Below are 12,500 nucleotides of genomic sequence, written 5' to 3'. Positions count from 1 at the left end.
ATTTCATTGAGATAAAAAGATGTATTTTGCTTGCCTTTGCATTTTTCCTCACATGAAATGAAAACATTTTATTCCAAACAGAGTAAAGAGAGATCCTTTTCATAAAAATAGTTTGCTTTCGAGCATTAATTAAGTCAACAGCCGATTAATTTTGAGCAAAAATTTTAATTATGGAAAGATATGGTGCGTTTCAAAATCTGTATTAACCCCTGGCCAAACTATCGAACAAAGTTGGATTCCACATGCAACATTGTTGGGTGTAAATGTTGAGGTAGTGGCAAAACACTATCCAACATTGCTTTACGAAACTGATTCAAGTTCAAGTTGGCGCTAAATTTATAAATATGACGCTAACACTGAAACGGATACCGCTCGTAGCGCTTGTGTTACTGGAGCTTTTTGAGGACGGAAATGACGGATTCAAGCGAGGAAAATCAAACAAATGGTTAAGAGAGCGTGAACAAAGGGGTATGTTCACTGCAAAATACATCGGCGTTTAGGAGATGATGAGAACAGAGCGATAGTGATTAGGGGACTAAAAGTGCCCTAAAGACATGGCCTTGCTTCATACTCGCTGATCAATGTTTCTGGCTGTTGATCCTTGTCCGCCATCTTTGTTGCAAATAATGCTAGAAGCTTAGGGCTTGAAAATAAAATAGCGATTCGTGATTGGCTAGTAGCGCGAACGTGACTAGATTCAGGACACAACTTTGTTGGAAGAGCGGCAAAACACTGCAACATTGTTGCGTCGAGCAGAATTGTTGGTCGCAATGTTTGATCAAAAGCAAACCTCATCCAACACTTGATCGAGCAAAAAATGTTAGACGAATATCATCCAACATGGGTGGCCAAACGGTCGAACAATGTTGGATCGAGCAAAGTTGGAGTGTTGAATCCAACTTTGTTCGATAGTTTGGCCAAGGCTTTAGTCACGCTTTTTCTCACTATTGAATATACATTTGACATTTTCGCCGCTTCTTCACAAAAAAAGTGGTTTTTACTGAACATGTGATGAAAAAAAGGAAACAGCTTTTTCTGTGGGGAACCGAAAACGTTTTTTCGATGGCCCAGATGGTTTTGCTATTTTATTGGTTTTGTGTAATATACAGTGCCCGGGGGGGTACTCGATGTATCCCTGGTTGGGGAGGTGCGGCGCGGCCCCTCATACCCTGACCCTGTTTAAGACAAATATCGCTGATTTCCCTACCCATTTTAAGACAGAATTCCGATTTTTGATACCCTGTTTAAGACGTTTAACCCAGTTTAAGACAAAAATTGATAAATCGATACCCTGATTAAGACAAAAAATGATAAATTCGATACCCTGTTCAAGACAAAAATCCCGAAAAACATACCCTGGCTGGCCGCACGTCCCCATTAAGCCCTTATAAGGGAGTACCCCCCCCCCCCGGGATACAGTGTTTTCACTCAACATGATCAGTAACCTTGTTTTTCCACCGAAACAAAGAAAGCGTTTGCGGGAGAATAAAGCTCAATTCCTGGAGGATTAGTTGGGGACACCAACATGGCGCCATGACGTCATATGAAAATAATTCATATTGCTCTTATTACAGGAACAACAACAACAACCTTTATTTGTACCCTACATTAATTTACGTGATAATTTTCAATAATCACAAAAGTAGGATCAATGCCCATCTCAAGTTATCTTCGGGAAATAGGAGCAATGATGATTTTCTTTACCAGCATTTTCATAGTTCGGGACATTTGGGATTAACTCATTTAAGTATACAGTTAATCGACAGTACCAAGGGAGAGAAGGAGTTGCGGAAGAAGGAGGGACAGTGGATGTATAGATTGGAAACGCTGCGCCCCCAGGGACTTAATGAGAATGATGGTTTTCACGCCCAGAACCGAAAGACGCGCGTAGGCGCGCGCAAAAGATGATTATAAGATTCATGGCATTTTCCGTTAAGTGTTTAAAGTAACAGCCATTTCAGTTGTGATGCGCGCGCGTTGCCTTGGCAATTCAACAATTTAAAAGTGCTGGGCCCGGTTGTTCGAAAGCCGATTAGCTTAATCCAGGATTAGCGTAAACTTTTGTTTCAAGTTTAAAACTTTTTGGCGAAGTTTCTTTTGCTTATTTTTGTTTTTCAAGATTGACTTCTTCCAATGTAAAGTTTTGCCGAATATCAGTATTGAACAGCATTTGGGAGTAGAGAAATAAACTTCTCGGTTAATTTTTAATCTTGGATTAGCCTTAATCGGCTTTTGAACAACCGGGCCCTGTACGTTAACTAGTCTAAACGGTTAGTTAGTCACCCTGAAGAAGATCACTGAATGTGATCGAAATATAGGTGGATTGAAAGGAAACTGTTCTCTGTCCTCATTTGTGAAGCCTAATTAACCTCGGTTAATGCATTTCTCGTGCTCTGATTGGTTCACTCAATCTCGGTTATCAGCTCACATACCTTAGTTTGACCTTACATGGCAATTGATGGCGCTACTGAAGCGTTGCTAAGCTTAAGTTTTTTTCGCCGCAAAGCGAAATTTCTCTCTTAATAAACGAAAAAAAGAACCTTTCCGTATACCGGCTATACTGTTTGCTAAAAATCAACTGCTTTCGTTGCATATATGTTGAAGTTAATCTAAAAATTAATTTCATTCGTAATTATCTTTGGCGTCAGATTGGGGAAAAAATAGGAATTTACATTTTGTGGCGTCGAAAGGTCCTACACACGTCGAAACCTCTTCTTCAGGTCATTGATTTCTTTTCTTCGTGGCGTCCTTTTCGTGGTTGGGTTGTGATGCTCTGTTCGTATCGTCGTTGTCTTCTCTTCGTGTCGTCTTATTGCTTTTATCTGCTTTGTTGGTGCCGTCATGTTGCCCGTTTCTTCCCACTGCGTTCTTCGAGTCGTCGATTTGCCAGTTTCGTCGTATTCCTGTCTTCGTGTCGTCGTGTTGTCAATTTCGCCGTGTTCTGTATGGGGACATATTGTATTCCCTTTGGCAAAGCATATTACTTTAACGTAAAATCATTAGTATACGTATTCCCATTCCCCGTCACATCATTATTTTAATATTAAGCTGCAATTAGGGCAATTTCTCAGAGGGGATCAAGTAACAGGTTGTAGTGACATGTTCAAGGATAACGCGCTTTTCATAGGTCGAATGTAAAGTAGTCTATTGCTTTCCACAAAATCTTTTATGTATGGGATGGAGTATCCATTGCTTGGCATCAAAATTAGCCTAAGTGGTCTTGACGTTCCCCCTGATTCCGCTTGCATTACTTCGAAGGCACCATCTTGGGATTTCAACTTCTCATATTCACTTTCAAGAACAGATTTGAAATGCTCAAAGTTCCCACTTTTGTTCGGGAAAAAACTCTTCTTCTTCGTTGTAGTCCTGCCTCTTTAAAGCAGCTAACGATTCTTGGGATGGAGTCTTATCTTGTTCTGGGTCTGACAACACGCAGAAATTCTTCGGGTTGAATCATAATCACAGGTTTCCCTTTTCCTTTTTCTTTTCCTTTCTGTGTCTGCATTCTTCTCCCCCCTCCAGAGAGAGAAGCGAAGGCCCTCCTGTAACCACAATGAAACCAAAATTAGAAACCTTAAGACTTCTTTACCAGCATGGACGTCAAAATTAGCTGGTTGGGTTCCATCCGCTCGATCCTTGTGTGATTTAATAGCACATTTTATCGAGTACAATTTTCCGTTAACTTGCTTCAAATTTCGCTCCAAATCGCGGAAAGCGTTGATTGCTGTTGATGTGATTCAATCTTTGCTATTGCTTCTTTTAAAATGGAAACAACTTGGTTTCTGGTCGCCATTTTGCTCTCATCATTTGGGCTACTATTACCGGCTATTACCGCTGACTTGTTTATTCAGCCGTCGACGAATTGAAGAAGTGGCGAAATTGATAACACGACGACACGAAGAAAGCAATACGACGAAACTAGCAACTCTACGACACGAAGAACCCAATATGACTAAACGGGCAACATGACGACACCAGCAAAGCAACACGACGACACGAAGAGACGACAACGACGATACGAACAGAGCATCACGACGCAACCACGAAAACGACGCCACGAAGAAACGAAATCAATGACCTGAAGAAGAGGTTTCGACGTTTGTAGGACCAATATGACGCCATAATTATCTCTCCCTTACCACATCTGAATGATAGTATTCTCTTTTTACTCGGCGTGTAAAGCCTCGAATCGTAATGACCGTAGTATTATATAGGGTCATAATCAAAAACTTTTTTTTTCCAGCCGAACTGAAGTAACCCTTATGCTTGATAAAGGGGATGATATTTCCCTCATATATTCATTATTGATGAATTTAAACGCTTAGAGGCGGCTCGTTACTTCTCCCTCTTTCTCTCTTTTTCCCTCGCAAGCTTTTAGCTTTTAGATCGTTTACAACATCTAGTGAAGTAACTGAGACATCACCTTACCTTGAGTGACAGAGTTATGAAAGCAATTATTCTCAGTTCAGTCTTGGTGCTGCTCTCAAACTTGTATATGGCAAACATTGTTTATGGCGAAGAAGACCTCTACATTGGAACCTTCTACGGTGTGAATGTGTCGGCTAAAGGTTGGAGCTCAGAGGGAATCATGCCAGCAGTTCGCATGGCACTAAATCATGTGAATAAGGACCACTCAATTTTACCAGGTTACACTCTGCGCGAGGACTGGAGGGATTCTAAGGTACGATCAGGGAAAATCATTGGGTCGATATTATCTATCACGCAAATCATTCGTACAGTTTGGTTTGGGTCAAGGGATGACAACAAAAAGTAAATACCGTTTTCCACAGAAGTAGCTCATCCGACAGCCCTTAATACATTGCACTGCTCCTCTTGTCCCTGCAAGGGAGGAAAGGGAAATGCCACCTCTTGTCCATGGTTGACTCCTAGGCTAACGAAGGGGTAGCAGGTGACATGCTGTTTCTAGCTGACTGCTTGCGATCGAGGAACCCACTGCCACAGAATAAACAAGATAACGGAGATACTCCCTTTAAAATAGTTTGTAACAAGTTTATGTCCTTAACAATTCATGAACAAGCAGTCTTAGCATATTAAGTAAGCTGCTCGCAAGATTCTTAATGCAAGTTGAATGGAATTCTTTTTACGTTATGGTAATAAACTGGAATAAGAGGGAGGAAGTTGCTGGTGAGTTATCATATGGACCCATATTACACAGTGAGATTTTAGGAAAGCGTACGCCGCAACAATGAAAACCTCGCGCGAGTTTTCTTTCTTGCAATTGCGTTTGAGCTATTCCGACGCATCGTGACATTTGTGTGCTTGCGCCCCCTGCACTAACTTTAATAAGCAGAAAACCTGACAAAGAAAGGAACGCTTATTACAATTCTTTCAATTTCAGTGTGATAGTGGTGTGGCAATAAGAGCAATGCTGGATTTAGTGACCAGATCTCCAACAAAGGTCATGTTTACGGCACCAGGCTGCTCTCCTGCGGCTGAACCAATCGCGGAAGCAGCCTCCTTCTGGGGAGCAGTGCAGGTAACAGACGCTGGCATTAAAATGTTGGCGGTAAAAAGGGTCTCACCTTAGACCTGGTTCAACCGCGGTTAAGTGTTCTGGCAGATTAACCATCTGGTCCCCAGATGGATCTTGTCGGCTTTCAAGAAGGCCGCAGCTAGACCAGGCGCCATTTTAAAAGCCGACACGGTCCTGAAGATGTCGTTCTTACACGCTATTTTGGTCTCTCTGTATGTAGAAGGCTAAAAGATCCCTCAGAATTATTGAAATTTTCAATGTAGTTTGTTTACTCTAGGCTGTGTTCCTTAACTGAAAGTACTCCCTGCCTTCTGTTGTAACAGATGCACAACAGATGGCAATATAGAAAAGAACTGTGTTTTAAGAAGTTAAAATAAGGCCAATTTTAATTTGTTATAAAACCCACAAAGTTTTACATGGATCGCTCTTTCAGAGAGAAAAAAAATGTCAATATCTTTGAATACTGATAAGGAGTATTTTAGTCATGAAGAGAATTATTCCTAGAAAGTTCTAGATGCAGACAGAAAGTCTTCCCTGACAAATTTTTTATTATTTTAATCTCGCTTTGTTGGCCTGCATGTCCTTCTTTAGCATCTACGATTGAAACTGTTATTTAAGGAACAATCCAAGTTCTCCTTTGAACCACTTTTAAGGTATAAGGTATGATCCGGCTCTGACTGAATTGTTTTCTTTGTACACGTGACCATCAGGTGGGATACAGTAACACCTCTCCTTTGCTTTCCGATGATTCGCGATTCCCCCTGTATTCTCGTACCTGTCCATCCGAGACGCTGAGTAACAAGGCCATAGTGACCTTGCTTCGAAAGATGAAATGGAATCGAGTTGCAATTATTGTACAACAGGATCACATTTTCACCAAGGTATTTTAGAATAAGATACAGAAATACTAGGAGCAGCACCATTAATTCTAGTTCTTCTGGGGATTCACTCCCAATTTAAGCAAATACGAGCCTTGCAAGTAGGAGACTTGCTTAAAGGGGCTAGGTCACGCTATTTTAGGTAATTTTGTTTAATTTTGTTAATTATGAGCTCTAAACGTCAAATTGGCGGAGCAAGAGTCTTTCATTTTCAAAGTCACGGCCACATAACAACTGAGAATGATTTTCCAGCTTTGTAAATGACATTTTAATATAGACTGATGTAATTTTGAAAAACAGTGGGCTGACGTTTTTCAAATTTACCCGAATTCAGTCCATTTCAATCCTCTCCAGTTTTGTCCATCCATGTCCCTTCTTGGCTTTCCTGCGTTTTGTTAGAGATCTTCTATAGTTTTGAACAGTTATTTTGATATTTTAGTTAATTCTATGACCATTCGATCAGTGCTGAAATTGCCTAAAATTGCGTGACCTAGCCCCTTTAAATTGGGAAAAATAGAAAAAATGTAGAACAATTGGGAAAAAATGGGGGAGGGGGGAAGTAGAAGACTCGATTTAAATGAAGCATCAACTGGTCAGCAGCATTTTTACATTCATCAACTGGAAAAAGAAGACCACCAACATTTGAATTTGTAAAAATGCGACAACCAGTAACACAGTAACAAGGTGACGTACGGTTCTACGGGAAGATCTAACATGTAAGCATTTTCAGACAAACGCTGTAAAACCATACCTACTTTCCATAAAATAATCCCCCTGACTTATCACAATGGCACTTCATTCTAACTATCATTGCATTCAATCACAGTTAGGCGAGAAGATTATGCAAACCTTTCAGAAATTTTAAGAAACAAACATTAACACATTTTACCAAGGAAAACACATTTTGTAATGTACCATATATAATATTATTTTTAACTTAACTACTAATTCTGCAACTTGCTCTCAGCCTTAATCCGTGGTGCATAACTTTATTATGTCTATCATTAATTTGAATGAAACAACGACCAACAATATTCTCAAGTTCAGTATAATACGTATTTCAAGAGTGATTGATTGCTGCCGCCGCGGCAGTGAGTGAGCCTGAAGCGAACGAATGAGGCAGCCTCTCTAATCGGGAAAAGAGCATATTTTTTTCCAAAACCCAAGGGTTCAATCAATCAATAATCAATCAATCAATCCAACCCAAGCAAAGAATTGTAGTTATGCTGCATAGTTCGCTTATCTAATAGTTTCCTTGTCGCTCAACAAAAAAATAAATTCGGAATCATTCAATGAAAAAGGCCAAGAACTTGGAATATTGTAGAAAACAAATCTTTTAACCACCTCTCGAATTCTCAGGTCTGTACAGTACATCGTTTCTGAGTTATTGGTCGAAGCGTTTCTCGCAACTTAAAAGCGTTTTGTGTGGAGACGCCATGTGATCCATCAATAAGATGGCCAGCAATCAATAAAAACATCTGGAGTTCAGCATACGATGGAAGCGCTTAGTTTTCGCTCATAAGATAAAAACTACATGTGTATGGATCATGACTAAAACACCACACGAGTACATACGGGTAACATACGAGTAACATACGAGTAACATACGGAACATACGGATACATACGAATACATACGACTGACATACGACTAACATACGACTAACATACGGATACATACGACTAACATACGGATACATACGAATACATACGAGTAATACGAATGTTTTTCTCATAAAGGAAGCTCTAATTATAAACCTTGCAAGCATTTTTCACGTCAGCAAACACGTACCCGGCTCAGTTTGAGGGGGGAGGGGGGGGGGGTGGGTGTTGATAGACCCTGCAAGGCTTTCGTTAAATTTAGTCACAGTAAAATAAATTCACATGGAGTGCAAAACCCTTAAGGCAGCGAAAGACGAGATACAAAAATCCTCAACTTGTGGCGCAACATTGTTTCGTTGCAAGTTCTGGTCGATGTTTCGCGTTTTTCACTTTGCGTGATCAACTTGACCCACAAGAAAAACATTTGTTGCGGGTTGAAGAAATGCAGGGGGCTGAGTGGTTGCTTTGCTAGTACAAGAGCACATTTGTTGCGCGACAAGTTGTGAGCTTGATGAAAAACGAGCAACAAAGCCAAAATTTGTTGCTCAGAGTAGATCCGCGCTCTACTGTTCGCAACAACTTTCTTCAACCCGCAACAAATGTTTTTGTTGCGCGACAAGTTGATCATGCAAGGTGAAAAACGGGAGAAATCGACCCAAACTTGCAACGAAATAATGTTGCGCGCCAAGTTAAGGGTTTTTGTATCTCGTATTTCGCCGCCTTTAGCTTGCGCAACAAGATGACAATACATTTTGCATGTTGCTCTCGTAGTTGATTATAACTGTCAGGCCAGTTTACATTTAAGACACGTAAGGAAGTCAGAGCAGGTCTGTCATAATTTTTTACCCCATTTAAGCTTTCTGGCTTGATTTTGCACTGATTTTTTGCACTGATTTATCATAGGCAACTTAAGCTGAAATAGTGAAATCAAGATGGCGGATCTGATGACGTCATACGACATCAGCGACATCCAAAATATATTGTCATCTTGTAGCGCAAGCTAAGGGTTTTGCACTCCATGTGAATTTATTTTACTGTGACTAAATTTAACGAAAGCCATGGGGGGGTCGATCAACATCCCCTCCCTCCCACCTCAAAATGAGCCGGGTACGTGTTTGCTGACATGAAAAATGCCTGCAAGGCTTATAATTAGAGCTTCCTTTATGAGAAAAACATTCATATTACTCGTATGTATTCGTATGTATTGGTATGTTAGTCGTATGTATCAAGCCAGAAAGCTTAAATGGGGTAAAAAATTATGACAGACCTGCTCTGACTTCCTTACGTGTCTTAAATGTAAACTGGCCTGACAGTTATAATCAACTACGAGAGCAACATGCAAAATGTATTGTCATCTTGTTGCGCAAGCTAAAGGCGGCGAAATACGAGATACAAAAACCCTTAACTTGGCGCGCAACATTATTTCGTTGCAAGTTTGGGTCGATTTCTCCCGTTTTTCACCTTGCATGATCAACTTGTCGCGCAACAAAAACATTTGTTGCGGGTTGAAGAAAGTTGTTGCGAACAGTAGAGCGCGGATCTACTCTGAGCAACAAATTTTGGCTTTGTTGCTCGTTTTTCATCAAGCTCACAACTTGTCGCGCAACAAATGTGCTCTTGTACTAGCAAAGCAACCACTCAGCCCCCTGCATTTCTTCAACCCGCAACAAATGTTTTTCTTGTGGGTCAAGTTGATCACGCAAAGTGAAAAACGCGAAACATCGACCAGAACTTGCAACGAAACAATGTTGCGCCACAAGTTGAGGATTTTTGTATCTCGTCTTTCGCTGCCTTAAGGGTTTTGCACTCCATGTGAATTTATTTTACTGTGACTAAATTTAACGAAAGCCTTGCAGGGTCTATCAACACCCCCCCCCCCCCCCCCCCTCCCCCCTCAAACTGAGCCGGGTACGTGTTTGCTGACGTGAAAAATGCTTGCAAGGTTTATAATTAGAGCTTCCTTTATGAGAAAAACATTCGTATTACTCGTATGTATTCGTATGTATCCGTATGTTAGTCGTATGTATCCGTATGTTACTCGTATGTTACTCGTATGTTAGTCGTATGTATTCGTATGTATCCGTATGTTCCGTATGTTACTCGTATGTTACTCGTATGTTACCCGTATGTACTCGTGTGGTGTTTTAGTCATGATCATGTGTATGAACACATCTCCTAATGTACCTGAAAGTCTCAAACTGCTGAGATTCATAGGAATGGATTTTTTTTTTTCAACCAAATAGTTTTGTATCTTGGTGTCACGTAAGGTGACAATTCGGAAATTCAAATGCTGTACTTTCGAAACGAAAGACGTCACAGAACTGGAAGCTTTCAAAAAGATTTATTTCTAGAACATCGTCAACCTCCTTTGGATAAAATTTCAGAAGACTATACACCTTATTCCAAAATGGCCGCCATTTAAATATTCTTTTGTTTTTATTCAAATTAGCCCTTGATACCTCGTTCTCGTGTGATTTGGTTCAAGCAACTTTTGGGATGATTAACTTTTGACTTGTAATTGCAGACAAAGGAGAATCTCATATTCCTCTTGGCAAATAAAAGCGTGAAGATCGAGTTTGTAGAAAGCTTCGATGAGGACGCCAAGTATCCAGTTCTTAACATTAAGGTTTGCTTAAAATAGGAAATTTCCGTCCATACCATCAAAAACAGAAACGATAACTCCGACTTGGATTTGCATCCTTTTTTAATTAATTTAGTGCACTTTTTACAGTAGTGTGAAATCTCACCTTCAAAAATTGCGCTTTGGTTTTCATCAATGAAAGTTCCAAGCCCATGCCCAAAGAAGGCGATACTTGAGCCGAGCCCAAAACCATCGAAAAGGTACCGCGTTAGCCTGGTTCATCGAAAACTACGGTTTCACAGTGAAAAAACGACCGATCAGCATTTTTTACTCGCACGGTTAAGGTAAAAGGTAAATCTGCTACGAGCCTAGAAGGCCCATCAGGCCGGCGCTTATTTCCGGTTTCTGTAGCATGAAGCGACTAGGAGTATTTCTACTCCCCCCTGGAGGGGATGCTAGTCCATCGCAGGGTTACCCCCAGCATTAAATTCACCGGTACCCATTTATACACCTGGGTGGAGAGAGGCACCGTGAGAGTAAAGTGTCTTGCCCAAGAACACAACACAACATTATGTCCCCAGCCAGGACCCGAACCCGGACCACTCGATCCGGGGTCGAGCACACTGACCATGAGGCCACCGCGCCTCCCATTCTCACGGTAAGAAGCTTTGAAATTGATTGGCGGAAACAGAAGCTCGTGGCCTGGAAGCATTTAACTCCGAGTTCAGAGCTGCATAGCTCGTGCATTTTCCCGCGCGTGCAGCATCGATCTTATTTTTGTCCATATTTGGGCATAAACTTGGTGTCGTAAAATCCCCAGCTCTGCTCCAATAAAAAGAGTTGCACGTTGCACGCTTCAAGGTCAGGTGCTTTCGCGGAAAGCAAAAGGCAGTTTGGCGTTTGGCGTTGAAGGTGCCGTTCCGAAGCATTATAAAAATCGCACCAAGCCATGAAAATATGTCCAAGTCGATCGATGTCATCGTTTCTGTTCATACTGCTGGTTGGTTGTTATGCTTTTCATTTCAATATTCATATCACAAAAAAAAGCATCTGCTGACGGTCACTCGTCAGTGACTTAACTCAAGACAGGTAATTCATCAACGACTAAAACACTTGATGTGTTCTTTGCTAAGGAGTTAATCGACCCTTCTTTCTCGCTTGTCAGTTTTCGGTGGGAGTCGCTTTCCTTCGATAGGTTTTATAGTGTCAGAAATTTATTCAGCCCACAAGAACACAAAAAAGTTTGGTCTAGCAGAACGCAACCAAATACATTCCTTTTTTCAAGGCCATTTTATCACCTTAAAGGTGCTTGGTCATGAAGTTTTAAGTAATTTCTGGACACGCAGATAAAATGGAATGTAAAAATAACCTCTTAAAACCGTAAGACAAAACAAAAAAATGCAACATAACCAAAAAGGTACATGGATGGACAAAAGAGAAAAGTTTGAAAAGGACTGCATTTGGAAAATCTCGAAAATTTTCAGCCATTCGTTCTTCGCCTGGATAAAGGTCGTTTTCGCTAAAGATAGTCCGAAACACCCCGCAAAATACACTCAGTGCCCGTTTAACATGTCCTTTTTTTCCGTTGCAGAACAAAGACGTGAGAATAATCATCGGTCTGATGTACGAAGATAAGTTCATAAAAGTAGCTTGTGAGGTAATTCTCAACCATTACTTCATAAATTTTGCCATACTACATGGAATGCAGGCATTGTTGAGTTTTGGGATCTTGTAGGTGTGGAGCCTTTGCATCGGGCGTTGTTGCATTCGTTGTCTAGTTTGTCCATAGTTAACGCATGGAGATGGTTATGGTTTCATGTTTTTGTCTGTATTTTTGGCCTTGATGGTGCACAAAATACTCCTTTTTTAGAGAAGATAACCAATCAAATCTTTCGATAAAATTATTCGCAACTAGTTTGCGAACCCGCGCGAAGCGAAAACATGTG

The 12,500-nt window shown here is 40.8% G+C and overlaps 1 protein-coding gene across 1 annotated transcript in view; it reads left to right on the top strand.

Annotated features, from left to right (window-relative positions):
• The window catches only part of LOC138000493 (gamma-aminobutyric acid type B receptor subunit 2-like), a 38,378-nt gene that overhangs the window by 10,159 nt on the left and 15,719 nt on the right, over positions 1 to 12,500 (top strand). The window contains exons 2-6 of the mRNA XM_068846957.1: positions 4,372 to 4,681; positions 5,360 to 5,497; positions 6,205 to 6,375; positions 10,498 to 10,599; positions 12,146 to 12,211. Of these exons, the coding sequence (XP_068703058.1) occupies positions 4,445 to 4,681; positions 5,360 to 5,497; positions 6,205 to 6,375; positions 10,498 to 10,599; positions 12,146 to 12,211 (714 nt within the window). The 5' untranslated portion in view covers positions 4,372 to 4,444. The remainder of the gene's footprint in view (positions 1 to 4,371; positions 4,682 to 5,359; positions 5,498 to 6,204; positions 6,376 to 10,497; positions 10,600 to 12,145; positions 12,212 to 12,500) is intronic.

This window comes from Montipora foliosa, chromosome 4 (assembly GCF_036669935.1).
Source record: "Montipora foliosa isolate CH-2021 chromosome 4, ASM3666993v2, whole genome shotgun sequence".
Classification (NCBI taxonomy): Eukaryota; Metazoa; Cnidaria; class Anthozoa; order Scleractinia; family Acroporidae; genus Montipora; species Montipora foliosa.
Note: the sequence above shows the minus strand (reverse complement) of the source record. Positions and strands in the feature narration are given on the sequence as shown.